This window comes from Aplidium turbinatum, chromosome 13 (assembly GCF_918807975.1).
Source record: "Aplidium turbinatum chromosome 13, kaAplTurb1.1, whole genome shotgun sequence".
NCBI lineage: Eukaryota > Metazoa > Chordata > Ascidiacea > Aplousobranchia > Polyclinidae > Aplidium > Aplidium turbinatum.
In genome coordinates this window covers 8,784,387-8,806,678 of record NC_137484.1, presented here as the reverse complement: position 1 = coordinate 8,806,678, position 22,292 = coordinate 8,784,387, and the positions used below count along the sequence as shown (strand labels likewise).

Below are 22,292 nucleotides of genomic sequence, written 5' to 3'. Positions count from 1 at the left end.
GTTATTGTGATTTATGGTTATTTGAGTTTGCGTACTTTAATTTGTCGATACCAGGCTGTAGGGGGCCCACACATTACTTCTTACCCAGGGCCCACAAAACCTTAAGGCCACCACTGCTTCAATATCAGATTTAATATGCAGCCTCAACCTATTTTTAAGTGATCATTAAGACCACAAAGCAAACACGGTTGATAAAATGATAATTCACTAAACAGCGTTGTCGTCAAAACATACCTCCATTTTTGCTGCACACAATACAATAATACAAAGGTCTATGTCATTGTGTTTTCCTGACAGTAGAGGTAAAACCTGTGGCAGCTGTAGAGATATAAAACTTTTTTTTGTAGGCTATAGGCTACACTGCTACAGTAATGAAAAAATAAACTTTTGTTTAATTTTTTAAAACAACATAGCCTAGTAGGCTATTTATGAATAAAATACCAATTCGCGCGATAGAATCACATTTTAGTGTGTAGGCTGCATCAGGGTCGGCAACCTTTTTCGCAGTAGGCTATGGACCGGCTTGAGGCAAACATTATTTTGCCGACTGGCCTTCAATAAAACACATTTGGTACATGCACATATACAGTAGAATTCGCCTATAACGGCACCTCTAGGGGATTGCAAAAACTGACGTTATAGCCGAATTGACGTTATAGATGAACTACCGCAAACTATTCCAAAACTGTCTTTTGATTAAAGAAAGAGGTGTATAATCCAGTCAGGTTTACTGTATAGCCTACCACCAAACTGACAAAAGTCACGCAGAAAATACAGTAAACAAAAAAATTGTTTAAAAAAAATAACCTACAGCGAAAGGTAGGCTACAGGAAATTTGTGCAACACAGCTCATTGCTTTGAGTTGTTTAAAGGTTAGCTGTAGAGCTGCTTTTTACACGCGATAGTTTTTCAAGCAAGAAAAAAGTTAATTCAGTTAATTAAAGTCCCTGCTGCAAACGACGTAGCAAAATAAAGGGAAGACATTTTGCAAGCAGCAGCGCTAACTGGATTAAAAGACTGACCGTTCGTGGTGAAGGTGATGGCTTAAAGTGACGTTATAAACGAACAAAAGACGTCTGGGGACCAATAAAGGGTGCTGTTACATGCGAATTGACGTTATAGGCGATGCTGTTGTAGCCGAACTACAATGTACGTAAAAGATAGGAATTCTGTCGGGACCGAACGAAAAGTGACGTAATAGGCGAATTGACGTTATAAACGAAGCCGTTATAGGCGAATTCTACTGTACTACAACTCATTCTGTCATTATCACGCTGCTTCCGTGAAAGCACTGGGCTTATTTTGCATCAATAAGCTGCTCCTTCCTAGCGATTGTGGTAGCCACAATGACACCCGCAGGGTGTTTGTGATGTCCACTTGTCCAGCCTGCTTCGCAATTTAATTATGTTAGCTGCTTTTAAAAGAATCTTTATGAAATTCTTGTTTGTTTTTGGTTTGATTAATTTTGGAAGCAAACGTTTGCTAATCGTTGAAACTAAAGTTGATATTTTAGCACCAACCAGTAGATTAAAACATTTTGCGAATTTGAGAGCACTTTGGCCTTAGTTTTGCACGACCCGGTAATAAATTCATGAAAGAGTAAGACAAGTTTATCCCACGCGACAGCAAAATCTGCTGCGGTTGGTTTTGAATCTTTATCCTCTGATAGGTTATTTCTAGCAGTTTCGAATACTTGTAAAGCCTTTGAAACACTAATGGTGGTCCGGTTACCGATGAAGTTCCCGATTCTCGACGTGTTGTTGTTTCTGAATTATTTCAATCACTAGATACAGCTGTAGTCCTACACATTCGTTGGACAAGCGATTGCTTCAAAGACAAAGTTGGGAGTTCTGATTTTACTGATATGATCTTTACAATGATAGTAGCCTATATGCCATATGGTAAAACTTTCGGTGACATCACAAATTTCACACTTCAGCACGGTGTTATTGAATTTTATTTCTGACAATCAACAAGAAATTCGTCGTCTTTCGAGTAACATATAAGTATGACCATATGACATGGGTCTTCTAGAAAGTAGCAGCAACAAAATACCAACGCTACATTGTGATTGGGATTAAAACGATATCAACTCAGTTTATTTCTGACCATCACAACGATAATAACGCATGCCAAACATAGCAGAGGTATGGATAAAGGCGGAAGCAACAAAACACGAATGTTACATTGTGCTTAAAACTGAAATAAAATAATTTAAAGTGTGACAGGTCGCAACACCTTTGAACAATTTTAAAATTTAGAAAAAAAGAGAGTAATAAAGTAAAATTTGCAAAAATTACATGAGTAAAAAAGTAGAAAGTTAGTATGTTGTTTGGCAATGGTGTGTTATCAAGAATGTTGATGGTCTTGAGGAAACATTCGTGAAGTGTTTAACTCATATAGTAACAAATGGAAAGGACTTAGCACGCCGCTACACATCAACCATGAAATTAAACTACAGAAGGGCTGGATATGGTACTTGGCTACAAGTTGCTCAGGTGTACGTTCTATGCTTTGGCGTTTATGTCAATTGGCTTCCATATTGAAAATTTCACAATAAAATGTTTCAACTTTCCCAGGTGAGGTTTTATGAACGCGGAGTTTAATTAAACTTATAAAGGTGTTTATACTTCACAGTTACTCGTTTACAAGTTATATTCACGATAAGCTAAACATTTCTTTGCTTGAGATTTTTTCATGCATGAAAATACAAGCAGCAAACTGCCATTTCCAAAAGTCTAAACGCACACTTACAAGCATAGTACGGCACATAGGCTGAGAATTACTGAACAAGAAAGTAAGTCAACCTTCCAAAATGTCGTTTCTTATGTTTTTAAGACAGAACTGGGTGCGTTCGATAGATAAGAAACAAAAATTACTGCAAAGGTTGTGCAATGTGCAGAAGCTCTTAATCAAGCATCTACTTTTATTTAACCGACACAACACAACAGTGATTGATTATCACAATTATACAATCGACGTTGTAAACATCAAACAAAAATGGCCATGATACAACGTTTGTCAGGACAATGTCGGCTGCATAGCCGAGTGGTGAGAGCCCTGGAAAAGAAATCGAAAGGGCGCCGGTTCGACACCGTTCGAAAGCATGTGGCTGTGTCTTTAGGGAAGGACACTTATATAGGACACATGTGGAAGGACACTTATAGGCATGCCTGAAGGTGGACCCAAAGATTGGCTTCCTTGCCTTCCTGTCCACTTAATCTAAATCCTCAACCACCGGGTGTAAGCCTGGATACAACAAATAACAGGACAACGTCTGATCTGATGCTTATTGAAAGCATGAGCTGTCTAGGCAAGACATTTTCAAAATAGCCATCAAGCCTGTCTTTCCTGTTATCTAGTTAACACCAGACACAAACTTGAACACGATACTGCAGAATAACTTTCTATGGTGGCATTGATCAAACCTAAAAAGCATCCAAAATTGTCAAGTTTTGAAAAAAAGCTCTTTGCAAGTTTCAACAAACGCTTGAAATAGATAAATGATTACAACATTAATTTTACATTAATGTTGTTGTAGGGAAGTTTGGTGAAATGTTTATTGTTTAGTACACAGAACAACTAAATATATTAGGCTATTTCAAATGACCAATAAATTTTTTGCACAACATGTTACATTTCTATTTCAATGATCACATTTTAAAGAGCAACCAGGCCACAAACACGGGAGAAAACATTGCGTCTAAAAGCAATCATAAAGCCAATTTTTTCATATCTAATCTGATTTAACTTTCTTATTTGCTCTCAAACGTTTTACAACATGTATGATGGCAACAAGAAGAGGAAGACTCACAGGTAAAAAAAATGGCACATAAATAGCAAACTTTTGATCTTCTGGAAAGTACAAAAGTTCAAGCAGGGTTGAATCAAAAAATGCAGTTTCTGAAGCTGTAAAAGCAATTCTTGATAACTCTAATGCCTCATTTAAAGAACCATTTCTCAAAAGCATTTTTGCTTTAGAAACCGAGTTAACAGCTTTATGTACTTCATTGGCAATATTGTCATTTATTACAATGTTTTTAATCTGATTTAGTAATTTCGACAGAGAATGAAGTGTATGCACTGACGTGGCCAAATTTTCTGATGTTCTTAGCCTCATTAGGAAATCAAGTTCCCAGTTAGTCAAACCATCAATTCCTGGAGGTTCTAGTGTGACTTTTTGAGCTGTTAAATATTTGTGATGTGACTGGACTCCAAGTAAAGTCCTAAAATGGCTTCTCAGAGGTTTCATTATTCGTTTCATATTCAAATTGGAATGACCGTTGTTGTCATCACGAGCACAATTATAAACAACCATCGCACCCCATCTTGGTATGAGAAAAGAATTGGTCTGGGACACATTGCCATCTTCTTTAATGATAAATAAAGGTGTGTATTTTTCTTCTGCAACATACACAGCAAAGTTCAGCGTCGGATCAGATGTTACTTGAGATCCTATCTTTGCTTCTATTGAATTTATGACATGAGATAAATCGTCATGTTTCAAGTAGTTGAAGGCTTTTCTGTTATTCTTCTCTTTCATCACTTTGGGTTTGTAAGCAATTTTTGTATAATATAACACTTGAGAGTTAACTTGAAAATTAAAAATATGGCTCACTTTTTCAAGCATTGGCTTCATATAAAAGTGCATTGCCTGCTTGATATTCCAATTTGGCAACATTGCTTGTGGTTCAGGGCTTAAGAGAGAAAAAAGTAACTCAAATTGTGGATTTGATTGCACTATCTTTTTGAGCAATTCATCATACTTGTATTGGGATCTAGTTCCATAACTGTTAGACACCATCTCTGTTATAATTCCTTCATTCACAATAATATCCTTGATTAATTTCACAAGAGAAGATTGTATAACTTCTGCTAAACTTTTATCTCTTGCAGCAATTGAAGAAATGTAACAGTACACAGTACGGCTATTAGAAAGAAAAAATTCAAAAGTTTTGACATCCTTTTCTTCAAAGATAATTTGTATAACATTAACTGGCACAGCATTTGAAGCAACAAAATCAGACTCATCAAGTATTACATTTACATCATACAATATATTTATAACTGCGTCATGTTCATTGCTCTGAAGCAAAGATGCAATGTTTGATGAATGTAAAGAAATGTCAAGATTTCTACTTAGACTCCTCAGTTGAATAGCCACCAGTACATCAAGTTTCTGGTTGTCATGTAACTGACTTATTTCATTGAAAGGGAGATCAGCACGATATATTTCTGTCGTCTTCCACCAAATTGGTACTCCAACTACAAGCAGCAATGAGCACAAAGAAATTGTTGTCCAATTTTGTGTACGCTCAGTATCAAAGTCCATTGTAGAAAAAGAAGAAGCTTTTTTAGCCATCATCTTCACCACACTTCAGTATAAAGCAGTAAACAACCTATGGTAATACTGACTTACACAACTACAGTAGTTCAGTTGTTGGTTAAACTACACATAGGCCTACAGCGGTTTTAATCAATGTTTTGAAGAAGCAACGAAAAATAATTTTGATGCTAAAATGATCAATTTAAAACAATAAAGAGTTTTATTAGTCAATTAAATCATTAAGCCAATTTTGACTACATCAGTTTAAAGGTTAAATATCATTGCAAGACTTTACAATCGGTCCCAAATGAGACAACGTGCTTTTAAAACAATGTATGGAACCATTTTAAAATTTTAACTTGCATTTGAAATTGTTATGCTGAAATATCCTGCACCGGTATTATAATTTAGTATTTTTTCATTCATTAAAGGCAGTGGCTATTTGACTGGCTCTGGTCTTTTAATCTGAAACACTAATTGACCAGTCATTACATATTTTTTCTTTTTCTCTTTCAAAGTAAAAGACAAGAGAAGAAAAAAGTGCCTATATAAGTTCTAAATTTAAAAGATTTATTCAACTGAATCAGTGGCACGTACGATCAGGGTTGCCATATTGGCGTTTTTCCTGCCAAATTCCACAAATTTGGCGTTTTTTGAAAGCGTTTGGCAGGAGAAAATTACGTTTGGCAGTTTGGCATTTTTTTGGCAGTTTTTACTTTAGTGTTTTTTTGGCATCTTTTGGCGTTTTTTTGTAATTATTACCTGTACAACTCACCACTAAAGTTTTTCAAATACTTTTATCAATGAAAGTCCATCAAAAAAGTTTAATTTATGGTCTGGAAACTCTGAATTCCTAATTTAATCAAATGTAAGCTCCAGAGGCCACTGGCGGCTGGCCAGTCACAAACCAAAGTTGGAGTTGGACTGGACAGTTGGAGGGATGCGTTTTGACATTTATTTTCTTGCCAATGGACTAGTAAGTGTTAACAGGTTATGGTTAATGATGCGATGTCACACCGTTTGAGTTGAAAGCATAGCGTAGGCCAGAGACCTTGTAGAAATTTGAACCGGAACCTGAATTGGTACTGGAAGTTCCTTAGTTAGTAAGTGACAATCAAGACCTGATGCCAGATATAAAACACGTTTGTAATGGGTCGCAAAAATTATCTGTATTTTGTGTTTTCTACACCAATCGTCCAAGAAGTTGAGGGCGTCAATGCAGATGCCATGTATTTGTGCTAATAACTGTAGCCTCTTGACATGTAAAGTTATCAGGTGTAGGTGTATTTCCTTCATGCCATTAACATTGTGAAAATCCTTAAACCTTAAAAGTGTTTGTGATATTTACCAATGGTGTTTCTTGGCATTGTCTTCTTTTCACATGTTGAAGTTTAACACTGAGTTTTTTGTTTTTCAGACTTTGGCTAGATTGGTTATAAAGCATGCATTAAATGAATGGCCTACTGTAAAAAGTAGATTGTGGGACAGAATGTTTGTGTCGCCAAGCAAGGAAAACAAACTTGAACTAACATACCACTACCGGTACCAGTGATTCTGATAATGAGGAATGCTATTGCATGCAGGCTAAACTTTTAAAACCTGCTAGAAAAGCAGCCCTCCCCCATAGATTCCCCCCAGGCCAATTGGTCTTTATCACCTTCTTCTAATTGCGCTTCGTTGATACTTGATAGCTCCAACTATGTGGCTGCCTCCTACAACCTTTGAAAGTTTGTTTTAATTTAGCTTGATACATGCAGTTTGTGTTTCATTATTCATACTAAGTGGTCTATCAAGTTAAATTAACACAATATACCATCAGAGCTACATTTTGCACCATATATAATGGTGTATGGCCTTGCTGGTTAACAGGACAAGCCGCACTAACAGTTTGGCAGTTTTTTTTTGGCAGTTTTTATGAAACCCTGAAAAGTTTGGCAGTTTTTTGGCGGTTTTTACAAAACATTTGGCAGGCAAAGCTATTTTGGATCTGGCAACCCTGCGTACGATGTTTCTCGGGCTGGTATTCCCAAGGATATGAGTTTAGTACTACCCAGAAGCGCTTTATTTCAAACTAAATTGCATGCTAAAAAACACTGCCTAAAAGTAAACCATTTTTTTTAAAGATGCATTGTACCTTTTTACAGCCACCAAACTAAGTTGTTGAGAGCAAAAATGTAATGCGTCGTTCAGCAAACACAGTCACATCTTATGATGAACGAAAACTTACCCAGAAAAATTCTCAAATTCCAGCAAATTAAAAATACTTTAACTTTATTTCTCACCTTTGAAAAGATATAAAAAATTGGGCTGTAGGCTACTCACATTAAAAATTGACCACGAAAATGCAGCAGCCTAACTATTGAGTCACTCGAGTCAAAATTTAGTAAAAAAAAGCTTCCGGGTAGCATCGAACTCATTCCCTCGGGAACACCAGCCCGAGAAACATAGTACGTGCAGGCCTCGAAATATCCGGCGGTCATGACCTCCGGAATGACCTCGAATGTCTGCCGAAGCCGGCTCATTGGTCGGTCATAAATGACCGCCGCAAAATTTTTGACAAAAATAGAGCTAATGCAGCAAAAATATATTTTAAATTTGAATTGTAACAATTGTTTGTTTAACGCGAACAAATACGGAGCTGAAGCAATAATAGTAGGGATGTGCCGATTACAGAATTTTTGCCGATGCCGATTCTTAAATATTTGCCGATGCCGATTCTTTGGTTAAATGATTAAAGCTGCTTTTAGTTGGCGCTCTACAAGTGGTTGCAATTTTGTTACAAGTTGCTGCCTTTGAAATGTCTAAAAGCGTTCACTTTGTCGCCTGCTCTAGACAGCGTGATTTTTTACGGTAGTTCTTCGCTTCTTGCGCGCTACAAAGTGGTGATAGACACGCGTTTTATTTGTTGCGGAAATCAGTGAAAAGAGAAAAATCGCCATTGCTCACAGAGTGCAAAATAAACGTAGCTTAATGCAGTGTGCAAAATATTATCTTGTGCGGTTTGCAGTATTTTTCTCGCAGAATTCAAGAAGGTGCCTGAAACAAGAAGATAAAAAGACTAGAGTGTAAAAGAAAATGAACGCAGCGGTATTGAATATACAAAAACCTTTAAATAAGTAACACACCAGCCTTGCATTCAAAGTGCATCAATAGGCGAAAAAAGAAAAACATCTTGTGAAGAAATTAGTATTGTTTTCGAACGCAGAGTTGCAGCCAATCTTGTTGCTTAGCAAACACGTGAAGATTACCGGGTAGCTGGTTTGATTACGTTTGCGCAATCACACGATTGTTTGTTGAACGCATTAAGCGTAATAGGCCAATACTTGGAAGTTACTTCTCTCTGCTTAGTAAATTAACATTAGGCAACTTTCAGTGACTACGAATTTTACAACGATTAAACAATAATTACAAAGAACATTTCCGCTTTTTAATATTCAAAATTAAAGGCACGTAAATTAAAATGCAATATCATCAACTTTTCTCCAGTTGCTGGAGTAAGTCTGTTCCGTTGAGGCGTAAAAATATTGCCACCTGTGTTAAAAATTCGTTCGCTTTCGATCGACGATGGTGGTGACGAAAGCAATTTATTTGCAATTTTGCTCAGCTCAGGAAACATAGTATTGTTTGGTTTCCACCAAATCATTTCTCTTCTTGCTGCGCTAAAAATGTCTGCTTTAAGGTATATTCTACAGATCAAAGAAAACTCCCTAATTTTGCCGAATGCCGACTAGAGCTGGGACAGCATTTGGCTGTAACATAGTCCGTTTCATGGATTGAACAAACAATCAAGTGATTATTACGCAAACGAGGTAATCTTTTTTCACGTGTTTATTAAGTGAAAAGATTAATTCACTGCAATTCAGCGTCTGAAAAGATATAACTTGCAACTTCACACGTTGTTTTCCATTGACGCCCTTTGTTTTTTTTCTAAAAGCGTTTTGAATCTTTCAGACAGTTGTTCTCATTTTCTTTGCGGTTTATACCCCCTCGTTTTTCTCTTAACTTGCTTTTAGCGCCTCGCATACTGCAAGCTAATAACTATTACATAATAATCCATTTCTCCTTTAACTTCTAACCGTTGTGTAATCATTCAACTTTTATATTTTATCTGGTCTGACTTTCTCTTTGAACGTTTTTCGTCATTTCAAAGAAAGAAAGTATTTTGATCTCGTGCCTACTAAACAAGAGTTTACAAAATGGCGGACAATCGTCATAATTTAGAGTTTTAGACTACCGCTCTCCGAATGCTAGTTGACGCTGATGCGGTTGTTCAAAGAAGCCGTTCTTTGATCGGTATTTCCACGCGCTCGCGCTACTTTTGATTAGGAAACTTTGATAAAGAATCGGAAAGAATCGGTAATTTTTTCAGATGCCGATTCTCCAAAAGTTGCCGATACCTGCCGATGCCGATTAATCGGCACATCCTTAAATAATAGTACAGACGAAATCGGTTAATAGTATACTGCTTAAACGTATCAATCGTTTATTTGAATCAAAACCTGAAATCCCAAACCAAATCCAATCTAATGTTAAGTAAAAACATCGGTTAAGCGTATACCGCTTAAAAGAATAAGTCGGATAAAAGCATCAGGATTTGCTTCACGTTTGCCTACTTCATTCATTTAATCGTATAATTGTACCCGTAAGCAAAAAGAGAATGTCTCTTTTTGTCTGCAATGTTCAAAGGCGAAATGAAGCAAAGGTGTGACAGACGCAAGCGATCAAAACAAAGACAAGTGTCTGTAATCCCAGGCCATAATCTTATGTGCTAGACATCGTACCGCAAACAACCAATTTTCGCACAGCTGGGTTTCATTAAAACAGAAGAGCAGACAAAAGGAATAATCACACTTCCTAATAAAGAAGTTTAAATGCTTTTGATGTCATCCGTCGGCGACTGGCCTTCCAAGGAATGGACGCCGACGAATTATTTCGGCTTGAGAGGGAAACATGTCTAAAAGTTTAAACCAGAAAACTTTGGAGAATTTTTTTTAAATTGCTGAATAAAAGTAGCCTACTGTTGTGAAATGCAGTGCGTAATTTCATTTGTGCAGTTTCGTTCAGTTGAAGAACACTGCAAATTAATTATTTTACCAGACAGCGCAAAAAACTTGAAAAAAAAACCCTTTGTGATTTCAAAACAAACAATAAGTGTGAGCTGTGTTTTTCTACCATACCCCTATTTTTGTAGGCCACATTCCATTCTCAAAACTACACAGCTGGTAGGCTAAAAATAGCACGCTTGAATCAAAAACTTCAACGGCCAAAGTTCGCGTTGTGACGTCACAGAGATCGGTGAGATGAAAACAAGTCCGATTGCCGCAGTTTGCAGAAAAATGCTTTGATCGTACAAGCTCTTCCCAGTCAGCAAAGCTGGTCTTTTTTACATTGATTCAACGTCTGCAGACAATAAATCAATGTAAAAACAACCAGTTTTGCTGGCTGGAACATACCGCATAGTGTTATGTAACAGAAAACTAGTAAACTCTTTAAAGTTTAACCAGAATTGTAAACAGTTGTAGGAAGTATCAGTTTGTAATGTGCGTTGCAGCCTAGTCAGCATAGACGTCTTCTCAACAATTACGCCATTCACCACAAACCTTTTTTTTAGTAAATTGGTTAAACGAATCAATCGTATCAAAACGTCTGGCAAATAGGTGATACGATTAACCGATTTCGTCTGTACAGGCAATTGCTTTAAAGATCACATTAAAGTGGCCTGGTTAACGAGCTGATGTCAAAAGTAGCCATTTTTACATCATTTCAATGCCTTGCAATGTTGCCTTGAAATAAAGTTGTCTGAACTTTTCGGCAGGATATATCGTATTCTAATTTTAACAATGCGGATTATTGCGTTACATTCATCCTTTGTTAAAAAGAAACGTCACAGAGAAGCAAGTCTCAGCCGGGTTCCGCACGTGCTTAGGCGAATGTGGCGACCTTATTTACGCTGATTTCAATTGTGTTTATTGCGTCATTACACGACTGTCATTAACGCACTGATTTATTTGCAAGCAATCTGCTCCAGTATACTTCAGGGTCAGTTGATTAAGCCATCAACCATTGCAGAGTTATTCTGTTGCAGAAAATCTTCTACAAACACGACTACACAATACTGTAGTGTAATTTTGTGCAAAATCTACATGCAAAAATATGTCCGGTTGAGATATTAAATGTCCGCTGAAAGGGCCAGTCCGGTAGGACATGCTTGACCGCCGGAAAAAAGTACAAATTTCGAGGCCTGTACGTGCCACTGATCCAGTTGAATACAATTGTTAAATTTAGAACTTTTATACACACTTTTTTTTCGTTTTTTCTCTTCTTGTCTTTTGCTTTGAGAAAGAAGGGAAAAGAAAAAATATGTTACGTCATGCAGGTCAAATAGTGTTTTACCGTAGGCGTAGATTAAAAGACCGGAGCCGATCAAATAGCCACTGCCTTTATTAAAAGCCAGTGATAAACAAATGCTTTCATTACAAATCTTTATTTTTTGATCACTATCATGACCATCAACATGTGATTGATTGAATGTTTATCCTTGGACTGCGAAAGCTTCTTGCAGAGCTTAATACTGGCAGTTTCGCATACTTGTAGAGGCATAAAATTACGCAGGCCCAGTCACCGAAATTGAAAGAGTGAAGTTTCCAATTGCTGAAGTCTTGTTGCCGAGGAATTATTCCATTTATCAGATGCCGCTGAATGGTGAGCAGTCCGTAACGTGCGTTGCTCAAGCGCATGCCCGAGAGTCGAACCAGTGCCGCTTGATCATTCCAGAAGTCACGTGCTAACCAACTGAGCTATCGGGTTGTAATTCTGGAAGACAAACAGCATTATTTCACTGCATCACAATAAAATAATGGCAAACTATTATGTACATGACAAACTGAATTTTTTCAGCCCAACCACTATAAAACAGAGCAAATTGGTGAAATTGACCACAGACTCCACGGAAGCAACCTAGTTCGTACCTTGAACCATTCGTACAGTCAATTCGTACCCTGAAAAGATCGAGAAAAAAAATTAAAAAAAGCCGAAGTCGCTGGTCGCAGTTCAATAGCACAAAGTAGAGATGCAGCAAACCCAAAATTTTTATCCGCACACCGCACCGCAACTGACTCATCTATCCGCGCACCGCACACTGCAATTTATCTGGAACTTTGACACTGTACCGCACCGCACACCGCAAATTACAAAAATTTTAAAAAATATTTTAACGCGTTATTTTTTAGAAAGTCAATTGTAGCAAAAAGCACCCATGGCATATAACTGGTAACCTACCAGTACAGTTGTGCACTAATTGGCTAAGCTAACCATCAATCATTTTATTTTTTGTCATTAACCCTTTCGCTGCTATAGGTATGTCTAGTCCCTGTGCTAAGCCTTTTTTTAGGAAAAAATATGCATTTTGAAATGAATGTGCAAAAAGTACTACAAGAGCTTTTTTGAAAATTTCTTTTGTGTATTAGATTTAAAAAAAGGTTGGACTAACAAAAACAGGCAAAATTTTATAGTTTTACACAGTTAGATTGTCACGTGACGTCATGGCAGCCATTTTGGATTTTTTAACTTTTATGAAATTTGTGAAGAAAACGTTTTTTTTGTAATGAAATGTAGTTAGAAAGTCTTTTTGCTTACTAAATATGGATAAAGATACACAAAACAAACAAAATCAATTAGCCTACTGAATAACATTTAAAAAATGAAACTGATAAAAAAGTAATAAATTAAAAAAAAAAAATTTAGAAAAAAATATGCATTTCGTAATGAATGTGAAAAAAATAAGCTCCTATAAGAGCTTTTTGAAAATTTCTTTTGTGTTTTAGATTTAAAAAAAGGTTGGACTAATAAAAAAAAGAAAAATTTTAAAATTTTGCACAGATTGATTGTCACGTGACTTCGTGGCAGCCATTTTAGATGCTTCAATTTTTAGAAAATTTGTAAAACAAAGCTTTTTTTTCTAGTAAAATGTTGTTGGAATGTTTTGTTGTTTACTGAAAATGGATAAAAATACATAAAACGAACAAAAAGAACCATAGAATACCATGTAAAAAATGAAAGATACATTGAAAAATGGTTGTACATAGTGATTGTAGTCTTCTATCACATATATAATGCTTTTCAATAAATGTTTTTGCTTTCTTTCACAGTACAAACTTCAGGCTGTTGAGTTTGTTGAGAGCATAATTTGGACATTTACTCGTAAGCTATATATACGTCTAATGAATCTCTGTTTTCTTCATCAGGTGCAGTCAGGCCCGGATTTAGGAAGGGGGCAGAGGGTGCAGGTGCCCCGAGCGACCCGACGTAGAAAAAATGTGATTTTGTGTTTTTTTTTTCAGCCTTTGAAGTTTCTGCAAAATGCTGTGCAGTGCTGGATTACTGCTACTGTACACGTAGAGGTGGTTTTTTCGCGCTGACGGAGCTAAAAAAAATTTGTCCGGGGGCCCACCGATCTAAAAGTTCCCCCGGCCCCCCATCAGCTAAATCCGGCCTTGGGTGCAGCTACAGAATAATCCAGTTTTTTGTGGTAAACCCTAAAACAATCTTTATCTGCATGCAGGCCTGGCTGGCTTGAACAGTCAGGGCAAACTTGGGTGGACCATAAATGCGGCTACTTGGGCGGACCATAAACGGAAGTCAAGCACCACGAATGGAAAGGAAGTCAAAAAGCGACTGAATGGAAGTCAACCGCCACCAGACTCTATTCGTTCAGCCCCGACGCCGACACACGCCTCATCAGCCTAACGCTACCAAGACAGGCATGGGTGCGCCTCAACCGTCTCCGTATGGGCGTCGGGCTTTTCCGCTCAACCATGCACCAATGGGGAATGGCTTCTTCCTCCTCCTGTGACTGTGGTGCCGAGGAACAGACCGCAGACCACATCATCAATGACTGTTCCATCTTCAAGCCATCTAATGGAGTGGAAGGTCTGCGTGTCATGGATGATGAAACCAAAGACTGGCTGCTCTCTAGTAGCCTTCCAGTGTAGTCCAGAAACATCGTGAATCTGGAGTGGTAAAAAGATAGACCCTCGGCCCCAGAGGCTCACACGACGACCACCCTCTTCATCATAATCGAAAGACACATCCATGGATCTATCGTCAAGATGTAAATCATCAAAATCATTCAAATCACATTCCCAATCACTCCCCGGGCTGTCATAGTCAACACGCGGAAACGAAACTTCTCTATCAGCAATATCAAAATTGTCCTCGCTGTCTGTGTCAGCAAAAATCTGACCTACCGTTTCCTCCGCATTGAATCAACTACCTCGCATATTGCTCCCCGATATTTTAAAGTTTGACGTTTTTAAACAGCTACAAATAACTTTTAGTGCATAGAAACAAGCCAAGCTGGCGCGTGCAAGTCAATAACTAGCTTTAACAAGGTTTTAACTGACTACCCGGTATTACCGGGTACACGCATTTCACCGACATGTTGCTATACCCGGTAACACCGGGTACACGCACTGAAAGGGTTAATGCGTCTGGGACGAAAAAGATACTAACTACAAAAATCAATATAAACCTACCAGCACGTTAACGGGAAAAGGTGGCAAAACCTTGAAAGGTTTAAAACGTGCCTGAATGAAAAATTATGTAGTAGGCTATATATCAGTAGTTAGCAAGGCCACAAAACCCAAAAAACAAATAGCAAAAATCATATTCTCTTATCAGCAATGCATCTAAGTTCTAAGACATAATACAAACTAAGACAAATAGAATGTTCCTGGATCCACTACCAGGACCTTTGAACACTTTTTGTAAGCAATAATGCAATTTTAATGTCAGTGGCTACCATATATGAACTACACACACAAGAGTAAAACTTATAGCCTAAACTCACAGGGCTAACTGTTATAGTAACTAATGCGGTAGTTGCACTAGGCCTATAGCCTGGTAACTGGGAGCTGAGCTTATCAGCTAGGCTATTAACCAAAAACATTCGTACAGCTTTCCTGACAAGCCAGCCCCAAAACCCTGTCAACAGTGTCAACTGCAAGCCATTTGCAATTTTGCATAGCTTTCCAGCTTAGGGTTTGCGAACAGTGCTTCCACTTTTACAAAGCTAGATTACCAGTTGTATTACCACATTTGCCCTCAGATTACCATATTTTTTACTTAGTTTCTTCCCAATTTTAACCGTATTTCGACTTACTTCTACATTAACAAAGTGGCTATTTTTACCCACTTGTTGCCATGTTTACAATCAGGTGTTGCCAGAGTTAGGATTAAAGTTATCAAGGGTTGAAGCAAGGGTTAGACTTAGGAATAAGGTTAGGGTTTTGATCTTTAGGCCCAGAACTAATAAAAATTCCAAAATGCAAGTTTTTGTTTTCAACAGCTTTAAACTTTTCTCAAATTAAGACAGAATTCCTTATCTGGCAACGCTATTATTTGGCTATATTTACACTATATTGTGTAAAATAAGGTCTAAAACAACTACTCAGTTTATTAACAGTACCGTACCGGTTATTAACAGTTATTAAAACGTCCAAAATACGGTAAGTAAGCACAGTACTGACTACTGTACTTGACACCGCAGCTAGAATCTGAAAGACATCTTGACTATGAATATGATCACATGGTCACCCTACGTTTAAAGTCAAGACGTATTCCAAAATCAAACCGAAAACAGCGGAACATGCTATTATAAGTAGTTTTTTGCATATCTGTTCGATTTCGGAAGACAACAGTTTAAGTGCTCTTATTTATTGATAGTATTTTATGTCAAATTTACAAAATTTATAATTTTCACATTTTGGCAACATTTCCACACAAAATTTCCATATTACCACTAAATTACCACAAATTTTTCATTACCACATTTTTACCACAAGCATGATCAAATTCCACAATTGTGGTAATTACCACCAAAGTGGAAGCGCTGTTTGCGAAGAAAAAAAAACTGATCTGTGTTTCCAATTTAAATTTGAAGTTTCATAACTGATTTTCTTGAAAAGTTGAAAGTTTACGTTGACGAAAATTTAATTTCTTGAAAGTTTACGAAAGTTTAATTTCTTGAAAGTTTACGCGGCAAGCGGCGCGACTTTATCATTTCGGGGCGCGGCACGCGGGGAAAAAGTCAAAAGCGGCCGCATACGCGGCGCGGCTTGCATCACTAGCACAAAGCCGAAGTCGCTGATCGGAGTTTCCCCAAACAATTTGAAACAAACTCGAGGGTTAGGGTTAGCGGAAACTGCGGTTAGCGGAAATTGCAAAACTGCGAAAAAATGTTTGTGGAAACTGCGATAAGCGAGGGTTAGAGCATAGATTACTCTATGGTTAGAGTTAGGGTAAGCAGAAACTGCGGAAAAATGTTTGCGGAAACTGTGATCAGCGAGGGTTAGAGCATAGATCACTCTATGGTTAGGATAAAAGTTAGCAGAAAATGAGGAAAAATGTTTGCGGAAACTGCGATCAGTGAGGGTTGGGGTTAGAGCATAGATTATTCTCATGGTTAGAGTTGGGGTAAGCGAAAACTGCGGTTAGCGGAAACGGCGGAAAAATGTTTGCGGAAACTGCAATCAGCGAGGGTTAGGGTTAGAGCATAGATTACTCTATGGTTAGAATTAGGATAAGGGGTAACGGAAACTGCGGAAAAAATTTTGCGGAACTGCGATCAGCGAGGGTTAGGGTTAAAGCATAGATTACTCTATGGTTAGGATTACCGGAAACTGCGGAAAAATGTTTGCGGAAACTGCGATCAGCGGACTTCGGTTTTGAGCTATTTTTTCCCTCGATTTTTTCAGGGGGAAAATTTTAAAATGATTGCGGAAACTGCGATCAGCGACTTCGCCTTTTTTTTTATTTTTTCTCGATCTTTTCAAGGTACGAACTGACCAGGGATATCTAAAGAAGGGGATACGAAGGCTTTTATTACGTCTGACAATAGAAGGGCTTTAGTTTATCGTAAATAATCTGTGTTTATCGTAAAATGACAATTGGCACCGATAGTAGTTTAGTAAATCTTGTTATGATAACTTGCATTGCGCTATTAGAATCAGGCCTGGATATCCACAGCATGCTCATGGTTGCTTGTTAATTCAACTACCCATATAGTTGCTTTACATCTAGCCTACTGCAAAGGCTTTGTTAAAAAAAACAGCTTACTCGTAACTTTTCAACTGTCTTTCCAAACAAGTATTCTTTAAATATGCTCTACGTAACATTTGCTAACTGTCTTCTGTAGCTCATTGTACCAGCTGCACTACAAAATTTTCTACGATTTTAAAAAGAACCACATGTTTAAAGCACTACAAACTACCGCCCTGGTAGTGTCATGAGAATAAGGCAATCGCTGCGAGCTTTCATATCCCCTTCTCTAGATATCCCTGGAACTGACCAGGGATACCTAGACACTAAACTGACGGTACGAACTGTTCATTGTACGAACTAGGTTGCATCCGACTCCACAGGCCAACCTGAAAACAGGGTTACCACAACCAAATTAAAAAAATGCCAAATAAGCCACAAAATACTGCCAAATGATATTTTGAAGGCATCGATCGATAAAAAAGTGTCAGATAATCTTGTATATTTTTGGATGCAAAAGTCTGTGTAAAAGGAGCAATCCGTCTGTTGTGGAATCTAGATTGTTATGGTGCTATTTTGTTCGCATTGTTTGAAATTGTATCGTATTGTCGAAACAGACGAAATAAAAGTTTTCTCTCTCTCTACCTGATATAACACATAAGGCTGAGTATCAAACATTTATACTCACTAAAAAACAATGAGCAAGTGTTGTGTTTTGCTAATTATTCTGGTTTTACTTCCATGATAGCCATGAAGACTTTTTCAATCAACTTTTAGAATAAAGCGAAATTGTGAGTTCGAAATGCAGAATTTAGAACACTAATTTTTGAATTGACGTTTTTTTTTAGAATGAATAGATTGTGAATGTGGAAATAAAAATAATGTGTGTGTGAAACTTATATTTGTGCGGAGGTATATAAAGCATTTTTATATTCAAAGAAAAAGGCAAGTAATTACGGGATTTAATATTGGCAAATTTCAACAATATGTTTACCGTACTATTGTAGAAGAATAAGGGTGAACTTGTGGTAAGATTTCGTCACAGAGATGAACTGTGAAGATACTGATATGTAGTTACTTTGATGTTGAGAAAATCACCGATTTTATGTCACAATGCAACCAGAATCACTATAATATACTGTATATAGTAGCTCTGATGCAACGCTCTTCCAAAACGGAGGAAATTGAAAACTATTAACCACCACTGAACAGAATCACTTGTGAAAGCCGCGGTGGGTTATTGGGTTAAAAACGATTTGTCAACAATTTTTGTTCACAGCACGTGAGTTTTTTAAGGAACACAAATATTACATAAGGAAAACATTTTGCACAAAGTTAAAAACAATGGATATTTATTACGGGTCCCTACAACTTGATTTAATTGGGAATTTCTGGCAACACTTCTTATGTTGGCGATAAGAAATTTTGATGTTTTGGTTTAGAACGCAAAATAATTTATTCTCACTAGATATTTCATTTTCTTGATTTGGGTGAGAATATGTGAATTATGTGTATAATTGTAGAAACACTATTTACTAGAAGCACTAATCTAGGCTACTGGTGGTAGATTACCATGCTTTGATTTCAGGATTTAAGATTATATACTGTAATCTACTCAATGTCTCCTTAATTTGTAACGGTATTAAATACATTACATAGGCTACATTTTGTTGCTTTTGATATCATTCAATACATTGTAAATATGTGGCATTATTCTATTAAATGGAAATTATACTTGGGTTGTGGATTTCTTTTTGCTGTTTTGGTAAAAATGAGGTGAGTTTTACCTTTAATTAAACAGGATATATATATTCTATAAAAGTTATTTATATAGTTACTACAAAGATATGTGAAGAGTCAGGAAAATTATAATATACCATAAGTTGTGAAGTCATCAGAAGTGTACAAATAGCTTGCCCTCAACTAACAATAAAAATCTGAACGATAAATCTGTAAAGAAGTAGAGGCTATATACTGTTACCACATGCATAATTTACAATAACCTATGTCTAATACAAAACAATGCGAATACCAAGACTTTTAAATTATATAGGCTACCGTAAAACGCCCTAACTTAAGACAGGACCCTAACTTTAGCCGAAACCGGATTTGTGATGTCAAAGGGTAGGCCTACCTACTGGAGCAAAACTGCTTTGCTTATCACATTCATATTGCATATACACTTCAGTAGGGACTATGTGGATTGTTTAGAGATGTTTGGTGAAATTTCCAGCTATGTGGGGGATTACTAATCAACAATTTTTAAAACTCACTAAAACCGGAAAAATTGCACCCTGGAAAACTGACTCCAGTTCATGTACTTTCTGAGTATCCAGAAAAAAATCAGTGAGTTAGAAAGATTTGTAATATGGCAGAGAGTAACATGTTAAAATTTGATGAGCTTACTCCAACTTCAACTAAAAATATTAAGGACCTCAACTTCAGACAAAATACCCTAACTTTGGCCGCCACTTAATCCACGGCACGGCATATTCGTATGGTTCAGTGATGGTATACCAAGGTTCTATTTATACTTTCTTGACATTTCAGATGCCTATATTACCCTTAAGTACCATAACTAAAATGTCCAATAAAAGAAAATATGCAGCATTTGATGATGGGGAAGTTCTCAAGCGAATGTGTCATACCGTACAGTGATAGGGGAGTGTTTGAAATTAAATCTTAAATGCTGTCGATGTGGTGATTAGGTCTTCCCATTGATTGATTTTAAGTACATGCACAAACTGTTGACTGATTTTCTGTCTGTTGTTCAAGTTGGTTTTCAGTACATTTACAAACTGTGATTCATTTTCTGTGTTTCTGCTGTAAACTTTAAGTAAATAATTTTTTTTACCCCTCCTCCCTCACGCCCCCCTTAATTATATGAAAAACACAGCTAAAGTGTCAATAGAAATCATGCTTCATGTTTTTTTAAACTTTCCTAATGGCTAAAGTTAAAGATAGCAGCCATAAATGGCTAATTAAAGCAGTTTAATTTATGCGGCTAAAGTTAGGATTTCATTCCTAACTTTAGCCACACAAGGCTTTTTTTTAAAAAAGGGACCTGGAAAACTGTAATCAGTCTTAAAATACCATAATTGTGAAAAATAAACCAGTCTCATGTTTTTAGCATAGAATTTTTGTTTATTCAAGGACCATTGTTGAAATAATTGATAAAGCAGTTAAAAAACGGCTAAAGTTAGGGCGTTTTACGGTATATATTGATTTTTATAAAAAGTTAATGACCTTACCATTAGATTAATGTAGTGAATTTTTAATACAAGTTTAACAATACAGCAAAATACGATGCATATATACGTTTTCTCATCACCTCTTCTTTGTAGCTTTTTTAGCTGGATGTTGATTTGTTGGGCCTTTTTTGCGGGTGTTGCATTATCGCTATTTATTTCAAGGTAAGCTTTTGATTTTATGATTTTGCTATGTTGTATACAATGTATATATAGGTTTGTACAATAAAGAGCATTGTAAGAAGTTAAAGAACCACATCTTGTGAGAGTATTATTGTTGTTGGATTGTGATTGTTCTTTTCTGCACATTCTTATTTATTTTATATTTGATAGCAAAATCATAATACCACTTTTTCAAAATTATATATAAGATTGCTGTTTTCATGTGAAATGATCCTATTTTTTGTATTTTTAAACTCAATGTGGACCCGGTAGAGTTCATTTAAACTTTTTAATATTTTACACAATTTATTTTTTGTAAGTGTATTAGGCTACAGCTTTAATATACTGCCATGAAAATTTTTTTCATGGAGGAGTGTTTGATGCGGTACACAACATCTGGGCGAGACCAACTGGGTGACAAGCCAAGTGGGCGACGGTAACGAAAGTTTAGCTGTTCGGAACGGTAATGACATGTGAAATATATCTAGTTGCTTTGCAGCGTCACGGTTTATCGTGAAGCTTAAGAGAAACCTCTCCAAAAAGAGACAAATGAATGGCCAAAAAGTGGTTGTCGTCAGTTATGAACTCTCCCCAACCGTTATCGAAACTTGTCAGTCGCAATACCGATGCTAATAATGCATTCTGTTGAAACATTTTTGGTATAAGTGACAGGCAGCAGAATCATCCGGCAATCACTGTGAAGTTCTGATTCCGTGTGACTTCAAATCTTAAAATGTAATGACTAGGGCCAGTAAAAGTCATGAAAGTCATATTTCTGAATTGAAGCAACATTTTCATTATTTTTTGTAGCCTACTAATAGCGCTTGCTGTTTGATGTTAATTTGCTTTGTGACATCATCTTGACACATTATTTTGCAACACACAATCCAGTCTCTGAATATTATTAACACTTGCGGTACTGTAGGTCACTAGGTCAGCCAGTGCTGAGATCTTAACTACTAAGTAGGCTAGCTGGTTTGGTAGGTATCTACATTCATTAGACATTTGAATTTTTGTAATGTGTTGCAAAATAATGTAAAATAATAAAAATGTTGCTTCCAATGCTTCGTGAAACTCAGCGTGAGAACTTTCATTGCCTCCCTTCCACAAATTATCAAATTTCAATGTCTACAGGAGCTGTTTGAACTGCATTTACGAAGTTCCTAGGGTTCAATCTTTGTATTTTAAAGTAAAAATGAAAAGTCATATTTTATGATCTAAAACAGAAAATATGAATAACAACTTCTTAAATTGACCCCGTAGCAACATCGTTGTTTCCCTGTTATCGGTTTGACAACTTTCTGCACCACCAAAAAATATGACTTTGATGACTTTTACTGGCCCTAGTCATTGCATTTTAAGACTTAAAGTCACACGGAATCAGAACTTTGCAGTGGTTGCCGGATGATTCTGCTGCCTATCGGTTATCCCGAACAATGTTTCAACAGAATGCATCATCAGCGTCGGTATTGCGACTGACAAGTTTCGATAATGGTTAGGGAGCGTTCATAACTGACGTT

At 36.8% G+C, this 22,292-nt stretch overlaps 2 protein-coding genes across 3 annotated transcripts in view; one reads left to right on the top strand and one right to left on the bottom strand.

Moving 5' to 3' along the window:
* Positions 1–1,945: 1,945 nt before the first annotated feature.
* On the bottom strand, positions 1,946–5,507 carry LOC145782114 (GPI-anchor transamidase component PIGS-like). The gene has a single exon (XM_082593861.1). The coding sequence runs from the start codon at positions 5,363–5,365 to the stop codon at positions 3,737–3,739; it is 1,629 nt and encodes a 542-aa protein (XP_082449987.1). The 5' UTR covers positions 5,366–5,507; the 3' UTR covers positions 1,946–3,736.
* A 13,450-nt stretch (positions 5,508–18,957) lies between these two features.
* Positions 18,958–22,292, top strand: part of LOC145781928 (sorting nexin-14-like) — a 32,160-nt gene continuing 28,825 nt past the window's right edge. For both annotated transcript variants that reach the window (XM_082593624.1, XM_082593623.1), the window contains exons 1-2: positions 18,958–19,138; positions 20,707–20,775. In XM_082593624.1, coding sequence (XP_082449750.1) covers positions 19,065–19,138; positions 20,707–20,775 — 143 coding nt within the window. In that variant the 5' untranslated portion in view covers positions 18,958–19,064. The remainder of the gene's footprint in view (positions 19,139–20,706; positions 20,776–22,292) is intronic.

Excerpts from the sequence above, each read along its gene's own strand:
- LOC145782114 (XM_082593861.1), bottom strand. The coding sequence starts at position 5,365 with ATGATGGCTAAAAAAGCTTCTTCTTTTTCTACAATGGACTTTGATACT.